This window comes from Lutjanus erythropterus, chromosome 5, assembly GCF_056507025.1.
Source record: "Lutjanus erythropterus isolate fLutEry1 chromosome 5, fLutEry1.hap2, whole genome shotgun sequence".
Classification (NCBI taxonomy): Eukaryota; Metazoa; Chordata; class Actinopteri; order Lutjaniformes; family Lutjanidae; genus Lutjanus; species Lutjanus erythropterus.
This window is the reverse complement of record NC_139321.1, coordinates 28,028,545-28,050,064: the sequence shown is the minus strand read 5'-3', so window position 1 is coordinate 28,050,064 and position 21,520 is coordinate 28,028,545. Positions and strand designations below refer to the sequence as shown.

The 21,520-nt window shown below is 38.9% G+C and overlaps 1 protein-coding gene across 1 annotated transcript; it reads right to left on the bottom strand.

Annotated features, from left to right (window-relative positions):
- Positions 1–15,031: 15,031 nt before the first annotated feature.
- Positions 15,032–20,568, bottom strand: mid1ip1l (MID1 interacting protein 1, like). The gene is made up of 3 exons (XM_084719518.1): positions 20,433–20,568; positions 19,379–19,484; positions 15,032–16,299 (listed from the first exon to the last, which is right to left on the bottom strand). The coding sequence occupies exons 2-3, from the start codon at positions 19,456–19,458 to the stop codon at positions 15,738–15,740; spliced, it is 642 nt and encodes a 213-aa protein (XP_084575644.1). The 5' UTR covers positions 19,459–19,484; positions 20,433–20,568; the 3' UTR covers positions 15,032–15,737.
- Positions 20,569–21,520: the final 952 nt, after the last annotated feature.

Below are 21,520 nucleotides of genomic sequence, written 5' to 3'. Positions count from 1 at the left end.
AATGATCATTTCCTGTCCGACCGTATACAATTTGTTCTGAAAATGACTAGTAGTTCCTCCGAATGCCTCTTGTGTTGCCTTGGGTTCACTGAGGACATCTCTTGTCTCTCTTGGCTTATGTAACAGTCCTCTCTGAAAAAAAAAAAAGAAAAACAAAAGCCCACAGAAGGGGGAAGTCCTGCTCACTTAACTTGCATCTAAAGCTCTGCCTAGATACTTCTTTTCTCTTTCAGTTCCCATTGAAATCAGCTTGCTGTCGACTGCTGACCAGAATCTTAAACATGCCAGAATAAATTTTGCAATCTGTCTGAGTTGTCCTTTGAATGTTTGGGGGGTGTTTTAGTGCTCAAGACAGATCAAACTCGCTTTTGTCCCCTGAGACTGCACAGCTCTCTTTTGTTATGATCAGCAGGATTTAGATGTTCTCTCTACAGAGCCAGGGAATGTCTGCAGGAGTCTGCTGCATGTCTGTCTGTTGCTCTACATTTAAACATATTCATAAATCATGGCAGCTTTGAAACGACACTGTATGCAGTGTGGTAAATGTCTTTTGTTCCTGTTAATATGAAGACATCTAAAATGGTGTTCATTCCGTCATTATCTCTGGCGTGCTGGTTTCCCTGCAGCTCTAAATATAACCCCGGGGGAAAATTACACTGTCATGAATTGCCCCTCACTATGTCGTAAAGGGGCTTGACCTTGTCCAGACAGCCAGCTTCTGTTTGCAGCCAACATTTCAGCCAGCCTGCACTTGTGCAAGAAACTGTCCCCAGACATAGCAGTGAAATCTTTTGCACTTTGTATTTAAAAGCCACATCAAGGTTAAAGGTAGAAGAAGTAGGATTTGTCAGTTGCTGTTTGTTGAGTCTCATCCCCAGGACGTCAAATACAGATGTTCTGGGTTGAAAAATGAGGAACTAAGGTCCAGCTGATGGGTTGTGGTTGATAACTGAGAGGGATTATTTTAGTATGAGTCTATGCATTGTTTTTTTGGGGAAGAGTCTGCACAGTTTGCCTTTAGGTAAACTAGAAAAGGCTGAAAACATTGAATAATGCAGGTGTACATTCAAAAAGACTGACGTGTCCTAAAATGTTTAAGTTTGCAATTTAAGCTGGAGGTCTTGCGGGAGTTGAAGTGTTCACTTAAGCTGAAACACCAAAAGGAGTGGAGGTGTCAGCTGAAATGTCTGCTGTCTTTGTGTGCATTAAAAGATACTAAAGAGTAACAGCTGAAGGCAGTTAAACTGTCAGCTGAAGTGTTGAAATATCAGCGTCATATCTCGTCTCATATCTCTGAAAGCCAGTGAGCTGATATGAAAGAAATGAAAGCAGTTGAATTGTCAGCTGCATGATGAATATTGCATAGGATTTCCATCTTAAATTTAAGTTCTTACAGGAGTTGGATTGTAAATTGAGGTTGAACACCCTAAATAATTTGAAGTGTCAGTTGGAGTTGAAGCACTGAAAGGAGTCAAAGTGTCAATGAAGTTAGTTGAAGTGTAATTGCTAAAAGCGTGTGAAATTTTAATTTTAGAGCTGCAGGAAGTTGAGTTGCTAGTTTGTAGGTAAGCACTTAAACATATGAAGAGTAAGAACTGCAGCAGTTATACTGTCAGCTAAAGTGAAAGACATGAAAGAAGCTGAAATGTCATATTTGAAAGCAGTTGATTCTTATGTTGAAGTGTGTGTCTAAAAATGTTAATTTTTTGCACCTGAAATATTGTATAGTTGCAGTTTATGAGTGCAGTTTATAGTGAAAGCAGGTGAAACCAGTTAAAATGCACACTGAAGGTGAAATCTATTAAGAGATGCAGGAAGTTGAGTTGCCAGTTTTAACACAAGAGCAGAAAGTATTTGAAGAATAAGAGCTGAAAGCAGCTAAACTGCCTGCTGGAGATGTTAGTAGCAGTTTAAGTTGAAGCACTGAAGTAGTTTGCAGAGTAAGAGCCCACTGACCGAACCTTAGCTCTTACTCTTCAACCTCTTTCACCCCATAAATATAAACTGGCAACTCAACTTCCTGCAGCACTTTTTAACTAAAGTTCAAACTTTACACTCCTGCTTTCTGTTTGAACACTTCTTCTCTTTCTTTCTGTGCTTACACTTCAGCTCAGATCAGACCGCAAACACAGTGAAGTATCTCTGAAACCAGGAACTGTCCATGCAGAGCTCATGGACCAAACATACATGATACTTTCATAGATTGTTTCGTGTGCCCAGCTTTGACATCTGCATCTGGTTTACAGTCTATTCTACAAAACTGTGACACCAAGAAGCTTCCCTTGGTTCGTGTCCCTTTAATTGAGAGACAGAGATCACAGCAGTGGTTGAGTGACCTAGAGAGTGAATGAAGAGAGGGAGAGACAGTAACAAGAAAGCTGATGAATCAGAGAAATGAAAGGTCATTTTCTGATTGTTTCACTGTGGTTATGTTCCATAGTACAAATAAACACGCCCACACTCCCACAAACTGCAGCACAACCCTGCGCTAATTGCTGCAATGCCTGATTTGGTGTGAATGCAGCTTTAGTGTTGCCTGTGTGCCACAATCTCAGCCAGCCTGCACATGCCTTTAACAGCTCCGCTGCCCAGGTATGAAATCTTATTAAATTTGACAAACTCTGTGCTTCACCTTGTGTTTCTAGCTACATGAAGAAGAGTAAATGCTCAGAAAATAATAATAAATACAAATACCCAGAGCCGCATAGCATCACACAAAAGAAAAACAAACAGAAAACACTTGGGAAACATAAAACTCCTCTCTTCCTGCTTCATGCTATAATAAACCCTCTGATGTTGGAAATGTGATCAGTGTGTTTTCTGTAGATCGTATGAGTTTCCACAAGCTCCGCTGACAATAGAGGGCTTCATGTTAGTGAGCACACTCACACACACAGCCATCCCATTGTCTCACCCCTTGTCTTGCAGATTAGATTAAATGCAGCAGGCAGCCGGAGCTGGACGCAGGCACTGACCTGCGGAGAACTCCCCTCTTTATCTCACTGTGGTTCCCACTGACTGTGTCACTGCGAGCAGAGGATTTCAGCAGCCAGGGATCACCCTGATTGTTATCACCTACATACCTGATAATCGCTGTAAACTGAGGAACAGATTGCTTTATGGGCACAACGCCACTGGAGAAAAGTAATTAAACACATTTACTTTCAGCACAATGTTGAGATACTTGTTTACTGGAGTAATACCATTGTATTTTACTTTACTTTACTTACTTTACACTTTTTATTTTACTACATTTATCTGACATCTATAGTTACAATATCCCTTCCAGAATAAAAATTTGAGAAATGTACAAACAAAATATACAAACAACCTCTAAAATATATATTATATACAGAAGTGAAAAATACTCTTGTACAATTTTGATGTACTTTACTTGAGTAGTTCCACTTTATGCTGCTTTATATCCACTACATTTCAGAGGGAGATGTACTTTTTACTTCACTACATTTATCTGGAGACGTTGGTCACTAGTTACTTTGCAGATTCTGATTAATAATACAAAATGTAATCAGTAACTAAGTTTGGGACAGATTGGACCATGTACACTGAAGTTATAAGAACTACCTGTTTCATGACGAAACAAGGAAATTTGTTGAAGAAATGAAACGCCACACCACAGACACGCCATTTAACGAAACACCAAGGACTCTGCAATTTAACATCGCAAAGGTCTTGAGATTATACTGCCCCGATTTGAAGTTGAATAAATTCTGTTGGAAATGGAAAAACTGCACACAAATTGCACAGTAAATTCAAAATGGCTGACTTCTTATTGGGTTTAGGATACGCCTCTAATAGTGTGTTCATTTGGTGTCAGAATTATAGTATATATAGTGATAATAATAAAGTAGTGACCTTCCATCTTGGGAACTGAGACCATCCAAGAAACATATGAATCCACCTTTTGAGGCTTTTTTGTAAGTCTGGACTTGAAATGTGCTCACCAGTTTTCATACATCCAAGTGAAATATGCCGCAGGGGATACTTAATTAATAAATTAATACAATATTCATTCTGAAATGCACAGGTACATTCTGCATGATGAATACCTTTACTTTTGGTACTTTAAGTATAATTAATGCTATGTTGTAACAGTTTTGTATTTTAACTTAAAACTATAATCTGCAACATTTTCCTTAAACGGTGTATAAAGTCATATATAAATAATGCCTTTCAGTCATTTATGAGACACTAGAAGTGTGTGGTGGTGTATTTGCAGAGACCCTGCCCTCTGCCTGTATTTCCTTATTTTTTTTCTCATTATTTTGATCTATTCAGGACGTTTCATCAACCCAGAATGCTGGTTTTTAACATCCTGATGAGTTTGCAGATTGAACACATCCTACTTACTCTACCCATCTTTGAACTTGATCTTTGTGTAACAGAATATTTCCTCACTGAGTTAATGATACTTTTACAGTGAGCGCTTCAAACACAAAAGACTCACAGAGATCTTCTTTGGAAAACTATTGGAGACATGCGCATCAAAACTGAGACCGATTGAGCATAGAAACTATCTTATAACCTCATCCCTAGCGTGTGTACATTGTGTGCACAACAGGAGGCCGTATTGACCTACATAAGCAGCACATAAAGGGATTGAATTAAGGGTGTGAGCAGCAGACGAGGGCAGGCTGAGGGGATTGTTCGCTCTCAGAGACACTCTGTGTCAGGCTGTAAGCTGCTCCAGCAGAACTCCACACCCACTCGCCTCTTACATAACCTCGTACATTCCTCCCCTATATGTTCTGCACGCCGTGCACACATACTGATTGTGGTGTGGCACTCAGCAGAGATGGCAGAGTGGTATGCTCTCCGGAGTCTGCAAGTATAACACCGTGGGTAGATTCCAGTCTTGTCCTCTGTGAGAAAATAAAATAGGCTTTATTGTGCTCTAAATGAATTCAGCATTTTCTCTTCCCATGTCAGTGGACTGAGTTTCGCCAGTGAAAAAGCACTTTGTAACCAAACAGCATACACAGATTGATTTTTTTTCCCTAAAACAGAGAGCTATCAGTCATGTCCAGGTCTTATCATTAAAGTGGATGAGAAAACAGGGAGGAGGGGTGGTGGTGCCTCTGTGTTGTAGGGGTTCAGAGGGAAAGCCTCCGCCTTAAAGAACATCGTGTTCCCAGTTTCATATCTGAGACTTAACCAGAGCTGTGGCTGAAAGGCTGGACTGCAGCTTTCATCTAAAACCAGACACTAAGACTTAATACACTGGACTGAAAGTTACAGTCATTTGAGCCAAAATCAAAGGTTAATACAAAAGTCTTGTTCAAATATTAAAATAATAAAGGATAGCCTTTACTGGTGCACAGCACCAGTAGGGGAAGTATTCAGACTCTTTACTTAAAGGGATAGTTCACCCCAAAATGTAAATTCAGTGATCATCTCCTCATGCTGATTGAAGATTTAGTTTTTTAGTTCACAAAACACTGCTGGAGCTTCACAGGAAAACAGCGCTGCAGAATCTCCCAAACAATCGAAGTGAATGGTGACCAGTTTTCAAGCATAACAAAAAAAAACCAACGGAATAAAAATATAAAACGCCTCTATATTGCTTGTTTGGTGAAATCCAAGTCTCCTAAAGCCCCAACATGTCAGGTTGATGTGTATAATGTTATTTACACCATGTTTTTAGTCTTAATCTTGACTGTACATCCTCAGCTTGGAGCCATGTTCACTTGCACATGCACACTTCTGGACTGGGTGTGTGTGGTGTGCAAATGGCATGTTGGGACTTTAGGATAATTTACAGTTTATTACTGCTGAGAACCAGGGCTTAACCTTCAGTCTTAACATATTTTTGTTATTTTATGAACGTACAAATATGCTCCCTCTCTTTATGACTGTCCCCCAGTCTGACACATAGGAAACAGAAAAGTTTCTTAACTCGCCTCTGTTCACAGAAAGCCCCAGTTCCTGATTTAAGTGCCACCTTCAACTAAGTTCACTTCCTCTATGCCAGAGCAACACTTCAAATCACAATAAAAACAGTACTAGCTAGTGATTGAAGTTAAAAGTAACAGACAGGTTGTATTTTGATATCCTAACCGATTAAAGTATAAAGTTAACATGGAGTTACAAAACAAAAACAAGGCCTTTTTTTCACTTCCTTGTATGTGATTGATCTGTTTCTAGATGCATATTGTACATACTTCTATTAACTATCTTAACAGAAGCACACGATATAAAACTTTATATAATATTAAGTCATGAACAGCTGGAGGAAATACTTCATGAGTTATGATATGATCCTCAGAAATAACTTTCGAAAGAAGTTCGTCTTCTTCATGGATGTTTACTGAAACCATGCAGCTCTTGTGCTGTTAGGGAGACGTCAAACACACAGAAATGTTAATAACATCAGGGAGCAGCGTGCTGGTCCTCATTATGTCTGCAGCACAAGGCGGCACATTGTGAGTCGGCGCTGTGCACAATGATGTGGGCTTCTTCACCGTCTTTCTTTCACATGAGACAATTTTACTCCATGGCAATGCCTAGCAACGCATGTGGGCCACACACACACACACACACACACACACACACACGCACACACATCACATCATATTACACAACAGCAAACCTGTTTTAATCTCAAGCAACAGTTTCCTTGGAGGCATGTTAAACACCAACTGGAGGCCCCTTCAAGGTTAGCTGATCGAGTGTAACTACATACATTAAGTCAAGTTTACTGCATTTTTCCGTTTTATGCTACTTTATACATCCACTGCACTACATTTATTGTATTTACTTTATTTGATATTTATAGTTCCAAGGTACGTTGAAGAGCAATATTTTTCTAAAGAAAACCAACACTAAAGTGGGGTTGTAAGAGGTATTTATCAATAATCAGTGTATTACCTACACTAGATGGCGGTGGACTTGCCCTCAGTTTGGAAGAAGCAGCAGGAGTACCACTGTAGGAAACTAAACAATGTCCTGTTGAGGCCAGAGTCAGCAGCAAAATGTATTTTAGCAACTTTTAAGCAACAGTTTAAGTGTTTATTTTCAATGCTTTACTTTACCATCAGTAAATGGTAAAGTAAGCCAAATATTGCTCTCTTCAAAGCCACCAAACTCCATGGGCTAAAACAACTTTTTTACCTTGCAAAACACAGGAAATGCTGGTCTACCACAGCCTTGATCTGTGAGTTAGTTTGTGTTATTGTGACCAAGTTAACCTTTAAAATCACCAAAATCATATAATAACACAAACTAACAAACAGATTGAGGCAGCGGCAGACCAGCATGTCAAGTATCCTGTAAGTTAAACTTGCAGATTTTGCCAGTGGAGTCTGGTGGCTTTGGAGAGAGAAGTATGACAGCTTATAAAGTGGCAATTTGCCCTCTGGAAAGGCTGTCTGACAGCAAGGCAAAGCAATGAAAATATTCTAAAAATAGAGTACACTTAAACCGATTTGATAGCATGATAAAGTAGAGTAATAAAATATAATAAACTCAAGGTTCACACACTTTTTCTGGAGCTTTCAATTATTACAAACAACCACCTGACTCCTGGCTCTGGGAAAAAGCTGGGAAGTGAAGCTTGAGTTTACAATATTTTCTCATTTTTATCATTTGTATGTTTTTTTTGTTTTTTTTTGTTTTTTTTTTATTAGTGTGGTTGTTAGCAGTGCTGGTGTTTAATTGCATACATGAAACTAATAAAGTCACCACTGAGTGTATAATCAAGTAATAAAATACGACACACTAAGATTAAACTACCCAGCTGAGTATAAAGTAATTAAATTCTTTTTATAGTCTGGTAAGACCACTTCTTCTCAAGTATCAGACACTTGACCTCAAAGAAGTCACCTGTTTTCATAACATGTCATTTTCTCATTTCATCCCATCAACTAACATACATTAGCAACAGTTTGAGACCAGAAATACACACATTACAGAGACACACACACACTGAACTTGTGCTGATATAACATTTATTACATTTACTAAATGTATTTATGTTCAGGTAAAGCCTACATTTCCATCTTTCATGATATTCATGTATTATTCTCAGATCTGGACAAAGTCTTTCTGCTTTCCCTGAGCAATGTACCATAAATCAGTCTTTTAAAAAGTCTTGTCCACCCTGATACAGTCTGAAACCTTACACACATTTTTAATGATGATGTGTTCATACTCCCCCAACACAATAACCCTCCTGGCTTGGAGAAGTCCAAAGTCGAGAAGTTTAGTCTGTTTTGATGCCCGTTGAATATATTCCAAGTACACAGTTTGACATTTAAAAGGACTTTGGTATTAAACATCTGTGACAAATATTATATAATATTATTCAAAAAGTTTTGGGCATTCCCATAGACAGTGAAATAGAGTGTCTTTTCTCATATAAATATTCGGTACCTGAAGCAAGACACTTAAGTCTAAATTTATTTACTATAATCCACAATCAAAGATTAATGCAGAAGTCTTGATTAATGTTTAAAATGTTAACATACTAACGTAGGAATAATAACCAAAACAAAGTACTACATTCAAAATGTAAAAGTACTCATCATACGAAGCAGAAATCTCAATACTTATTACTAAAAGTGGACAACTTCATACTTCTACTTTGCCGCATCTTGGAAGCAAATATTGTACATTTTACTCCACTACATTTGTTTCACAGGTTTTGCAACTAGTTACTTAACAGACTATTCTCCAAATATGGTGATTTTAAGTTTAAGGTTTTAAAATAAGCTGAATGGTTAAGGTTGAGAAAATTCTCCTGCTTTAAACCCTCTTGAAGTAGCTGGAAGACACTTTGTCACAGAGCTGAGAACAGGGTCATTTTTCTGATTTGTAGATTTCTTTTAGACTTTCTATAAATATATGAAGATTTTACGGAATATGATGCATTGCTGTGGATTAAATTACTCAACAGTATATAAAGTAATTAAAAAGTAGCTCAGATTTAATGGCAGACTCTGTAGAATTTGTCCAAGCTTTTTCTTAACCCAGCAGAAAGATGCAGAAAGATCAGGCTGGTCCTGAGCGTCCCAGCAGAGCTAAATAATCAGAAAATCTTCTCTGCAGTTCTCTGCAGATACAGGCACCACCACACACTTCTAGCTGGTCATAAGTGATGACTGAAAGGAACTATGTTTATATTAGTATATACATACATTATTTTTTTTGGCGAAAATGTTGCATATTATGGCTTTATGTCTACAGCAGTAAAATGCAACATAATACAGCAGTAATATTCATCCAAAAACATCATATATAATAGTAAAACACTGATAGGGACCATTTTACATAATAATTAGTAAAAACTTAAGTAAACTGTATATGTAACTTATAATACTAATACGTATACTATAATACGTATTGCCACAATGGAGTAAATACTTCTTCCACCACTACCTGAATGTTAAAAGTTAATGTTAAAGGTAGGGTCAAGAGGGATTTGTCCAAGCTGTTCACAAACGCATCAGGACTTCAATAACAACGTTTTGGGTTGATGAAAAATCCCAGCACAACAAAACAATGAGAAAAAACAGGGAAATACAGGCAGAGTCTCTGCACATACAGACACCACCACACACTACTAATTCGTCGTAAGCGATGACTGAAAGTGATTATGCTCTTTGAGTTTATATAATGTTTTCTTTCGGAAAATGTTACAGATTATACCTTTAAACAGCTATTGTCTCAGTTCTATCCAGATTAACTGAGCGTCATCTCTGTGTGTTTGGTTTCACAGTTAGCTCAAAGGTAAAGTGAAACGTGCCTGGATATTAAAGCAAACAGTACAGTGAATGCACCCAGGTGTTTACTCAGGGAGCAGTGCTGTTCCCATAGAAAAGTGCAGAATACTGCAGGGTGACCAGGTGATAACACCAAACAGGTTATAGGTGTGGCAGTCAGGTGGATGTTGCTGCTGAAAGTGCAGTTTTACTGCTAAAAAGATATGAATCTTTATTTAGAATCACATTATTGAACCTCAGACTTCACCTTACAGCATCTGTATCAGACTGACTGGACCTGACTCCTCATAAAATCATAAACTCTGTCTGGACGTCTGCAGCTTTATCCCTGTCAGGTAGGATGTTTATAGTCATTGAGCAACAGACACTGTACTGGCACGGCCAGGGAAGGCACAGCAGACGGTGCCGTTGTCTGCCAAGTCTGTGATCACGCAGCTTCATGCTGGCAGGCCGGGTGGGGCAAAGACCTGCCAACCACACAGTTTCAAGAGGCCTTTCAACACCAAATGTCTGCCATGGCCCAAGATCTGTTGGTCACATTGCACTGAACCTGAAACCCCCCTTACAACTCCTGAGCTCTGACGAAAATATCAGACACACAAACAACTATTTACAGCAGGGGTCTTTTTTTTTTAATGACATATAAAGCATCTTACATTATAAATATCTTACACATAATTTTATAATTTACCATTTAAGAAAATGGACATTGAAACAGTATGTGGCTGTGCACAGTGAAACAGCACATCCTCCTCAACTCTGGAGCCATTTCAAATCTGCAATGTACTGAGCGGTTGTGTAAGCGGTTGTTCCTTGGTTTCTCAATGTGACTTGGGAGACGTGTGCATGCAGACAGGCAGAGCTGCATTACAGAATATCAAAGTGAAGGTTCACCCCCTCTGAGATTTATTTGGTTAAAGTGTACAATGAAAAACTTTAAACCATTTATTTAAGACGTAATGACTCATACTGTGAGAAATATGTCTCAAAACAAATATTTTACTGTTGTACACAAGTATCTTTCTTTTTTCTTTTTTTTTCTTAAAATCAGAAGATTATCTACAATCATTAATTTCCTGGTAGAGAGTTCATTAAGAGGCTTGATCACTCTGATAGGGCTTTAATCGAAGGCTGCAGCTGGTTAGCTTAGCATATCATAAAGACTGGAAACAGGGAGAAAGTGTTTGCCTGCCACTATCTAAAGGTGACTTCTAAAGCTCACTAATTAACATGTTTCATCAGTTTTTGTAATCCATGCTAAAATGTCAGATTAAAACCATTTCACAGTGTTTTAAACTGCTCTGAGCCAAAAAACAGTCTGATGCATAACCACACATAAACCAGATACTTGTTATTTTTACACTTTGGTTTGTGTGTGAACAAAACAAGTAAGATATAATATGTTAATCAATGAGCTTTAGAGGTGCTGTTAGGTGAATTTTGTTACCTTCTGTTTTCCATTGCTTATATTTATGCTAAGCTAAGCTAACCATCGAGAGTGAACAGTAAGAATATCAATCTTTTGAGCTTGGCATCTGAGTAACTAAGCAGATTTTTCCAAAATGCTGTCTGCTTTCATTTAGGCCTCAATTACCTGTAAATATGTAGATTTGATTGCTGACTGTACCTGTGGCCCTACTCTGTAGATTTCAGTTCGACCTGTTTAAAGCAGTTAAAAGGGTGTCGATTTTAGAGGCTAATTTCGTAGAGTTTCTTCTGCCATAACCACAAAATATAATGTAAAAAGAAAAAAAATCTCCTTCAAGAGCCAATTTACAGAAACTTCCTGACTCGCAGTTCTGTTTGGCCCGTAGACTTTTTAGATTTTTTTAAATTGCTTTTTCTGCTCGAGGAAAGTGTAAAACGCCTGAGCTGACTTTGTTTGCAGTTCGAGGCTTCCTGACAATCATTTTTATAGATGTCTCTTTTACAATGGTGGCTAGTGGGAAAAAATGGGCAGCAGGGCTGAATAGCAAAGCTCTGTTTAGTTCTACGATAAGTCTACGTGGTAGTGCTAGCTAGCAGCAGCATCAGCTAACAGTGGCTAATTATAGTGTTAGCTAACTTGTAATATCCTCATGACAACTCAGTAGTTTGTTGTACTTATAATCATTTTAATTACACAATGGATGCTACATTGGAGACTATCTGCTGTCTTTTATCACCAAAGTTAGCATTGCTGTAAAATTCCCCAAAAGAACATCTTGAACAACCTCTAACTTGTCTGTGCCCATAGTTGTCTTTGCTCCATTTCTGTTATGTTTCAGTTTATTTTAATGATTAAAAAACCATGGCTACAACACTGTTTAGGTCAGGGCAGAGATAAAATTGGATGATGAAAGATAAGATAGGAATAAGATAGTTAGGGTTTGCTTCTGTAATACCAAAGTTGGAAAAATGCTATTTTAGACCCTCCCTATCTTAAGACTCAAAATAGGAAATTTCTGCAATATGGCCCCTGCCTGTTTTTAATGCTGTAACTTTAACTGGGAAAATGTAAACAGGCTTTTTCAGGCTGTATGATATAAATCTTCCCGCTGATGGTGTTGTTTGCTTATGTAGGTCATATAGAGGCATCAATAATAAATTGAGATTGTTTCATAACAGTTAAAAACTCTTTGTGTTCCTTTTAAATCTTGAAAGAATGGGAACCCCGTTTCTATTCTCACTGGCTGTCTGGCCAGCTGTCACCAGTGTGGTTGACCCAGTTTATCTGAGTGGGCTCAGACACACTGACCAGCACAGCCATTTTGATTTGCAGCCATTTGTATGGCCCATTGTGAGTGGAAAAAGAGGAGTGCAGCCTCGCACCACAAGGCTCACACAGCACTTTTTATGCAAACTCTCATCCCCAGTGGCGTCCTCGCTGCTGCTGGTCAGAGGAGCACCAGCTTGTTTGACCATGTCCGTCCTCCACTCTCTTCCTGGATGCCCTTCATCACACTTCAATCTCTTAATCACCGCTGTGCCTTTGAGGGAGAGAGGGGGGGGAAAAAAACCTTTGCCATCGGATTGGCTGTTCTTGGCGGAGCTGTTGCTAAGGGGAGGGTTTCACTCAGTGATGGATAGATGTGGCAGCTGGTGGGGGCAACCAGTTTGAGCAACAGATATATCAATTTAATGTTTCATTTATACTCCGCTGCCATCATGTTCAACGTGACAAAGCTGCAGAAATGTGTGATTGATATTCTCAAAATTTCCTCAAACTCCCACAGAGGTTCTAAAGTTCATGTCCTCCGTGCCAGGGTGCCATTTATTATTTTATTTTTATCAAGTTTATTGTCTCACCCAAATAAAGTCTTATCACCTCCGATGGGTCAGTGCACTTTACAGCTGTTATAGCCCTTTTTCAGCTGTTGTTCCCAATGTTTGAGCTGATTAGTGGACGGTGAAAATGTCGGCAAAGTTATTAATTTCAAAAGGAGAATAAATAACCACAGAAACAGGCAGCGTGCGGACAGGGTGTGTTACATCTTGACACGTAATGTGTGTGACAGTATAGGCTGGGCCTATTCAATTTTAACAATTCAAGTATCAGACTGTGAAGATCAGTAATTAGAAAGAATTAGAAAGGTGCACAAGTGACATCATGACTTTCTCCCTTCAAAAGTCAATGTCAGCAGCTGAAGTGTGTTTTTGTACCAGGGTCTTTCTCGATACAGCTGATGATAACAAGTGAATAGTAAAGTCTTGCCCCTGTTTTATCCTGTGCTTCAGTAACGGTTGAGCAAGCTTGGTACCTGGTTAAATCTCGGTCAATTTTATTTTCTTCTTCCCCTTAAGTTAGCTAATGATTGAATACTTGCTAACTAGATAGCTAACAATTGATGTGGATTAACTAGCTAGCTAATTTGCCAGCTAATTTAAGATGTGACTATGTTGCTTTTACAAATCCCACAGCAAAATCTTTTACACGTTTATGTGTGTTTACATTATTAGATAACCATTTTATTATTAGGCTAATTGCCCTGTTCTAAGTCCTGCCCCTTTTTTCTCTGTACTCCAATAACAGTTGAGCAAAATTGGTACCCAGACAAATCTTGGTAAATTTTCTTTCTTTTTTTTTTTTTTTTTTAACTTGGCTAGTCTAAGTAAAATGCAAGCTCGCTAGCTAGATAATGATTGATGTAGTTTAGCAAGGTACTTAGCTAGCATTTTACTAATGTCAGTCATCTGATGCAACTAGATAGCTAAATGTATTTTAGCAAGCTAGTTAGCCAGCACTTTGCTAACATTAGCTATCAGATGCAACTAGCTAGCCAATGGTAGCTCAGCTGGCTAGTTAGCAAGTATTCAGCTAAATACTTGTCAAGAGACATTTTAAAGACTGTTTAATCTAAGGAAATTTAGGAGTTAAACTGAATTTTAAAAAGACATTAAATGCAGCATTATTAAAATAAGCAGCTTCTAATCTAAAATTAAAAATGTAATTTTTTCTGTACTTTTGCACATAATGTTTATTTCCTAATTGTGAAAATTAAGTGGGGAACAAAATAAAAAGGTGGACTGTTTTACACATTTAAAGTACTTACTTTTCAGGTCAGATATAGATGTAAAGTAAACATCCGGTCCTTTGGCACTTTACTTTCTTTCTAATCTGGCTTTTTTTTTTTTTTTTTTTTTAACAGTAATTGAATAGACCTGCATATTTAATCTTAAAACAAGCTGATTGTGAGGAAATCACCACTTTTAGCATTCCACTTTTGAGTTGTAAGAATTCGGTTTGTAATAACCATTTTCTGTGGAAAATAATGAAAACCAAATAGGTATTTAATTGCAATGCTTCGTTTAGAAGATTAAAAAAAAAGTATGTTATTGTGGTGCTAACTTGCATTGACATTTGGGGGAAAAAAAAAACATAAATCAGCTTTACTGCACCCTGAAGGGCAAGCGGGAGGCAGGATATTCTAATAAGTGCTACAAAAACACAGCAGGTGATTTGCCTATGAGCACAACAGTGTGTTTGCATAAAACAGTGATATGAAAAGGGTGTGCAGTTAAATTGTACTTGAGAGCAATGACCTCTTCCCATCTTCTCCTTTAGGTAAATCCTCTGTAAAGACTTTTAAATCCCTTGACGCTAACATTACATAAAGAACTACTTGAACTACTTAAGAGAACAGTGAGTCAAATAACTTGTTTGCATGTAAAAATGCTTTGTTACACCTTCCTGCACAGCTATAAGGCCTTTACATAACTCGCTTTAGAAAAAAATTGTTTTTGCACTACCAAGAGGAAGAGGCATTAACACCCATCACATCCTTCCTGTTCAGAGACAAATGAGGCCAGTGTCAAAGTTTCCAATTATTTATTTCAGGTTTACGCATTTCTGCTTCAATATAAAATTGCTTTTGAAATATCCAAGGACAGACAAATGAAATCATTTCATCATGAACACCTCAATGAAACCATTTAAGCAGTCAGACAATGGGGAGGTAACTGAACAGGGCATGAGGGCATACAAAAAGTCAAGGCACGCCATGTTACAGTAATACCAAATGGAAATATTTAAAACCTCTGCAGGTATAAAGAGCCCTTCAGCTCAGCATTAAAATCGTTTATATTTTACAGGAGGGACAGAATAACCAGCATTCAATTTCTCCTACAGTCAGAAACCTTCTTCTCCACACAATCTGGTGACAAATTCATGAAAATCAAAGGACAAAAAGAAAAGGAGGGCAAGTTTCTGCATAAACCACAGCTGTGCTTCATCTGGACTTTCATTAAACCTCCACCTGAGCACGAAGTGCCGACCTCCACAGGCGGAGGGACACGTGCAGTCAGGCGTCACCGGTTTCAGGGATGTTTGGTGGCAAGGAAGGAAGAGGAGGTTGGAGTGTTGCTACTCAGGAGTAAGAAGTCACAAAGTGGTTACCCTGGTCAGTTCACTGTCCATTGAGATGTTTTAGGAAGAGGCAGGGCCCTTCTCAACACATCCCATTGTGCAAGTCAAGCAGTCCGAGGGGAGAAAAGAAAGAAAAAAACTTAAAGCGACTTCTATCTCGTGAAGTTTCCTCCTCCGATTTCTCTCTTGTACCTGTTGGTGAGGTGGTCAGCCTGCAGCGTGAGCTTGGACAGAACTCCAAACAGTCCTCTGAGGTGATAGTGAAACTGGTGCTCCAGGTCCGAGTTGTCGTCCAGGAGCAGGTCCCCGGTGACGGGCTTCTGCTCCTCCTGCTTCACCGCCATCTCTAGGAAGCTGGCACCGCTGCTCATCTCCTTCTTCAGCAGCCCCCACTCCATGTCGTTCTTTATGGACTTGAGGAGCAGGTAGTGCTCGTACATGTCCCGCTGCTTGTTGGGACACGGCGGTTCGTTGTTGTTGTTGCGCTCCACCTCGCTGGATGCCGCCTGCTCCTCCAGCGGCACATCTCGCAGCAAGCTCGGCACCATGATGGTCTCATCCATGTTGTTGGCAGCTGCGATGAAGCGGTGCATGACGTTGATGAGGGAATGCTTGTTGCTGGCGGAGTCGCTGTTGATCTGCATCATCTTGAAGGCTTTACGTTTGTTGCAGTGTGGAGCTGGCAGGTGGGTTGTTAAGGCAGAACTGCTTGATCTGCAGGAGGAGGAGAGGAAACATGAGACTCTAGATGTTTGACACCAGTTATAAAAGTACAACTATGTGAAGGACTTTGGCTGGGATGCTCCGTTATAAAGCAATAAAATAAGTCAGGAAGTTGTGGTCGCAACAGCTCAACCAATGTTCACAAATTCTGCACAACCTTGCAATTTCGACCAGTTAGCACAACTTTATAGCTTTCCGCAAGTTCCAATCATAGCAGTTCCCTGTGCAAACACCACACATACATCTAAATGAACTGACTCCGTTTTAACTTTTATATTTTTAAATTGTCAGATACTGAAAAGAACAAGGTTTGCCTCCCGTTCACTGCATCATGCACAAATAAAACAGTTAAATTTTTTGTAAATTTTTTTTAAGTTACTTACAACACTCAGAACAGAGTGCACTTTCATTCTCCCTGGATCAAGTAGTCTTTGATTTTACAAAAAAGGGCACAGCTTTTTGCAATTTTCACTTGCTCCGGCAACGGCTGAGTAACAGAATAATCCTAGAATCATGATTTAAAGCTACTACATGGAGTTTAAATGGTTACGAAACAGTCTCAATTTAACACCAACGCTTCCATACAACCTACATAAGCAAACGAAACCATCAGTGAAAAATATGATATTTACAGTTCTTCATGCCTGCCACTGACTCAGATTCTCCTTGAAATCAGATGAAACAAGCTTTTCTTTAAATTCTTCACAGGCAAAGACAATTTTATTGTTGAATTTATATTTTATGGTGGAAACCCCACCCCTTTTGTTCACCGGGGGCTCCAAAAACAAAATATGAAAGTTCCTTATAGTAGCTTTATCAAGACAACTACATTAGGAGATGGGCAGACACGCATTCAGCTTCCATGTCTATAGGCATGTGAGGCATGCATGTTTGCAGGGTCGTGTCCTTTATTTGCACGTGTTGTTTCTTCATTGAGCAAATTGCACAAACTAATTTTAGTTTAAGTATTTTATATGTGACAACACAGTGGTTTAAATCTGGGTAGGTTTAGAGACAAACACACTGAATGATTAAGGTGTGGATTAAAATGATCACTCTTGCAAGATCTTTTGCAGGTGTGAGGTTCCCTTCTAGACACCGCCATGTTTGCATTACACTATTGAATATGAAACAAGCCTGAGTGAAATTTATGCAGGAAACGATGAGAATTGAAATTAATGGTTCCCTTCAAGTATTATCTTGGAATCTCAGTGCCCCACCCTAGTAGTAATAAATAAAACAATAAAACGTGCATTGATAAACTGTACGATAATAATAAAAAAAATAAAAAAAATATCGCGAGACAAGATAGACAAATACAGAGAGCAGTGAAAAGGTTGCACTCAGTCCTTTGAAAAATACTGGATGACGATGCAGGGAGGGTGCATTAAGACTGCAGCAATAATGCAACAGAAGCAAAGCCAAATGCAGACCTGGTGCACTGAAACAGGTTTACACACTCAGCAGCAGCAGCATGGACACAAAGGCAGCCAATTCATCACCCCCCACCCCCCCGCAACACACACACACACACACACACACACACACACACACACACACACACACACACACACACACACAGCTGGAAATCTGATGAAACAGAGTCAGCTCGTTTCTCATCTCATCCACAGAGCATAACCAGGCTTTTAAACCTAAAAAAACCCAGAATATGTTTCCATTTCTACCCGATTGCTTTCATTTTGCCGCATTGTAAGCCTGAATCAGATCAATATGACCTTGACTTCCTGGTGGGAAGTGCTGCACACTGTTCGCTTCAGACTTCTAATACAATAATAAATATGACAGAGACTGACCTGAACCACAAGGTAACCTGAGGACAAACTTTTTTTGGCGTGCTGGTTGGATAAACCAAGTCTCCTCAGGCTCTGCTCATCACCCGCCGGGAAGAAAAGTGAAAATTTCCCCACTGCCTAGCAGCTGAACCCGGGTTTTATACCGCGCAAGCCGGGCAGGACTGGACTGACAAACACCAGGACCGCCCTCGTGGGTTTTTCTACCAAGCCGATTGGTCAGTGTGAAGGATGTGGGCGGTCTCTCATAGCATCTGATCCTAAATCAACCAATGGGCGGTCAGATCACAGCTGTCAGTCAACGGTATTTGTCAAGGGCTTGTCAGCAATTAGCTGCACCCTATTTACTCCTCATCTTTTCCAGGCCGTTTGTGGCCTGAAGGCAACACTGATGCAAGTCTGCACACAGTTGCTGGGTGCAGGCGGTGCGTCATGTCGCAGGTGAAGAGTTTACCTGGAGTTGCATCAAAAAAAAAAAAATGAAATGGTGCAGGATTTCCTGTTTAAATCAGATTAGAAAGAACATCTTGTACCGCCATTGTCACTGTATCTACAGCTGCCTCCGTTTATGTTGCACAACACTGCCACCTGGTGAATAAATCTCCTCTGAACACACACCTATTAATGTCAGTCACAGCACATATACACAAAAATATAAATGCACTACTTTTATTTTTGCTCCCATTTTTCATGAGCTTAAGTTAAAAAAAAAAAATCTAAGACTTAATTTGTGCTCACAGATGGTTTATTTCCCTTATTTTGTTCACAGTTTTGTTCAAATCTGTTAGTGAGCACTTCCTTTTGGTAACAAGCTTTCATATGGAAGCAAGCATGGAGTCCACGAAAGTCACTATTTACAGTTCATTTAAAAGTCGATGTGCAGTAGAAACCAGCAAATCCATGAGTAGATGATAACTAGGACGAGGAGGAATCTTTAAATGATGGGTAGCAATGGGTGCTACTTCTTTACAGATGGATGATGGATGTGGAGTCTGAGCCGGGTGTGGTGGGATTGTTAAAATAACTTCACTTTTTACTTGGTATCAAACAATTAGTTACTTTACTCATATTACTATCTCTCTGAATTACTTTTGAACCTTGATGGTTGCCATGTTGCGCTCCAAAGCTTGTTAGCTTTCCAGATGTTGGCTGTGAAAGAAATATAGTTGACCTCGCTCAGTGTGACCTTCAGATTAGATTCATCACCACATGTTCTCTGTGGTGGAGCCAAACAAACAAAGTAATGACAATACTTCCACCTGATGAATAGGCCTCTCTTCCTCTTCCTTATCCTCCAGCCTTCGTTTAGGTTTTTGGCAGCTGATGTGACGTGCAGCATGTACGCGTCATCATAAGATAGTCTGCCTAGGTCAAAAAGTAAGCCAGTAACTTGGATTAGTATCTAATATTATTGCCGTTATGGAAATTGTAATCCTTTGCACTACTTATTACCAGGTAAAGTAATGAAATTACAATAATGTCTTACTAAGTTATACAGTACTGTCCAACACTGCAAGAGTCTTGTGACAAGATTAAAGCTGCTAGTGACGTAAAAGCTGCAGGAATTCAGATACGACTGTTCACACTAAGGTTGCATTAAAAAAAAAAAAACACCAGACATGAGCAACTCAGTCTGATAGTCACTTAAAATGTGCAATTTTATCTTGGAACAAAAAACCTTTATTAGGCACTGAACTACGGCTTTTTCTCATAAGGCTACAGATACCTTCTTTACCCCTAGGAGGACAAAGTCATGACCTGCCTCTGATTGGCTAGTGCTAGTGCTAGCTGCCTTTGTTGATTGAGTCAATTAGATTAGGTGAATCCTAACTTTAAAGGAACACCAACACACAGAAATCAAATAACTTCCCATCGCAGGAAATGGGACCATCCAGGGACCATCAGACTTTGCCCCCCTGCATATAGTCCCCTGTAAAATATCCATAGTTCAGTCCTTAATAAATGTCTTTTTTCAAAATAAAACTGCACATTAAACATTAGTCTTTTATTGTAATCAGTCTAAGGAACACCTGTGCAATAATCCTGCCATTTAATCAGCATCTCTATCTGCCACACCTGTCAGGTGGATGGATTATCTTGGCAAATAAGTACTCACTAACAGATTAAAAAAAAAAAAAAAAAAAAAGAATCAATGATAAACCTTTTGTCTGAACAGAAGAAATCTTTTATCTCTACTTCAACTACTTAAAAAATGGAGCAAAGCAGCAAGGTCACATTTATATTTTGTTAAGTGTATTTAATGCTCAGTTTCACTGCAGTGTTTCAGTATTCTGAGGGAGATGTTGGTCTTACCAGATGCTTTTGGTTTGAAAATTCTCCACTTGCTACTTCTAAAATAAAATAGTGACACTGATCCGTCACACTGAGGTATCAACCCTTCAGGTTAGTCTGCACGTATCAAACAGCAGTGCTGAGAGAGGAGCAAGTCCCAGCAGGTGTATTTAATGAAGTCAATCAATGATGGGGCGTGGCAGCGCTGTAGCTGTGTGCTGGTTGGCTTCCCATTGATTAGTTGTTGGTCACACCTGTAATTTTCCTGCTATGACAAGTCAAAATATGTGCTGTGAGACAGCAACAACAGCAGCGGTTCACTAGAACGATTTGAAATGCTCCAGAAAACAAAACAGTTTTACAACAGTGAAGAAATACTGTTTCAAGTGAAAGTCATTGAGTTGATTAAAAGTGCAAAAGTATTAGCATCTAAATGTAAGTTAAGTACCAAAAGTACTCATTATGTAGAATGTCCAATGTCAAAATAACAATATATTCTTGGATTATAAGTATTGATGCATTTAAGTGTAAGCATCCCCAACGCTGCAGCTAGTAAAGGTGGTGCTAATTTAAACTACTTTATACACTGCTGGGTGGATTAATCAATAATGTTTGTATTAATAGTCTGGATCTGCAAAATAACTAACTAATATTGTCAAATAAAGGTAGTAAAAAGTGCAACAAAGGCCTCCAATATGTGGGGGAGTAGAGGTATAAAGTAGCATAAAATGAAAATACTCAAGTACAAATACCTAAGAACTGTACTTAGTTACATTCCACCACTAATTGTGGAAGTACAATTATTCCATAATTTGCAGAAAAGGGTAATGATTGATACAAATTGTAGAAAAACAAAAAACAAAAAAATTGTCTTGCAAAAATATGTTTCACTCACCAACCTTGTTTAATCATCTCTTGACACTTGAAATTTCTTTTGAGACCCCTTTGCTGGAAACTTTTTTTTTTATGAAGTCATGGATTAAAAAGCATTTCCCAATAGTATTAAAAGTAACTAAATATCTCATCAATAACTAGATATCTACTGTGTTCATTAAAGTGAACACCATATAGTGTGGCCAATCAATCAGACCTTCCAGGCCTCCGGAGAC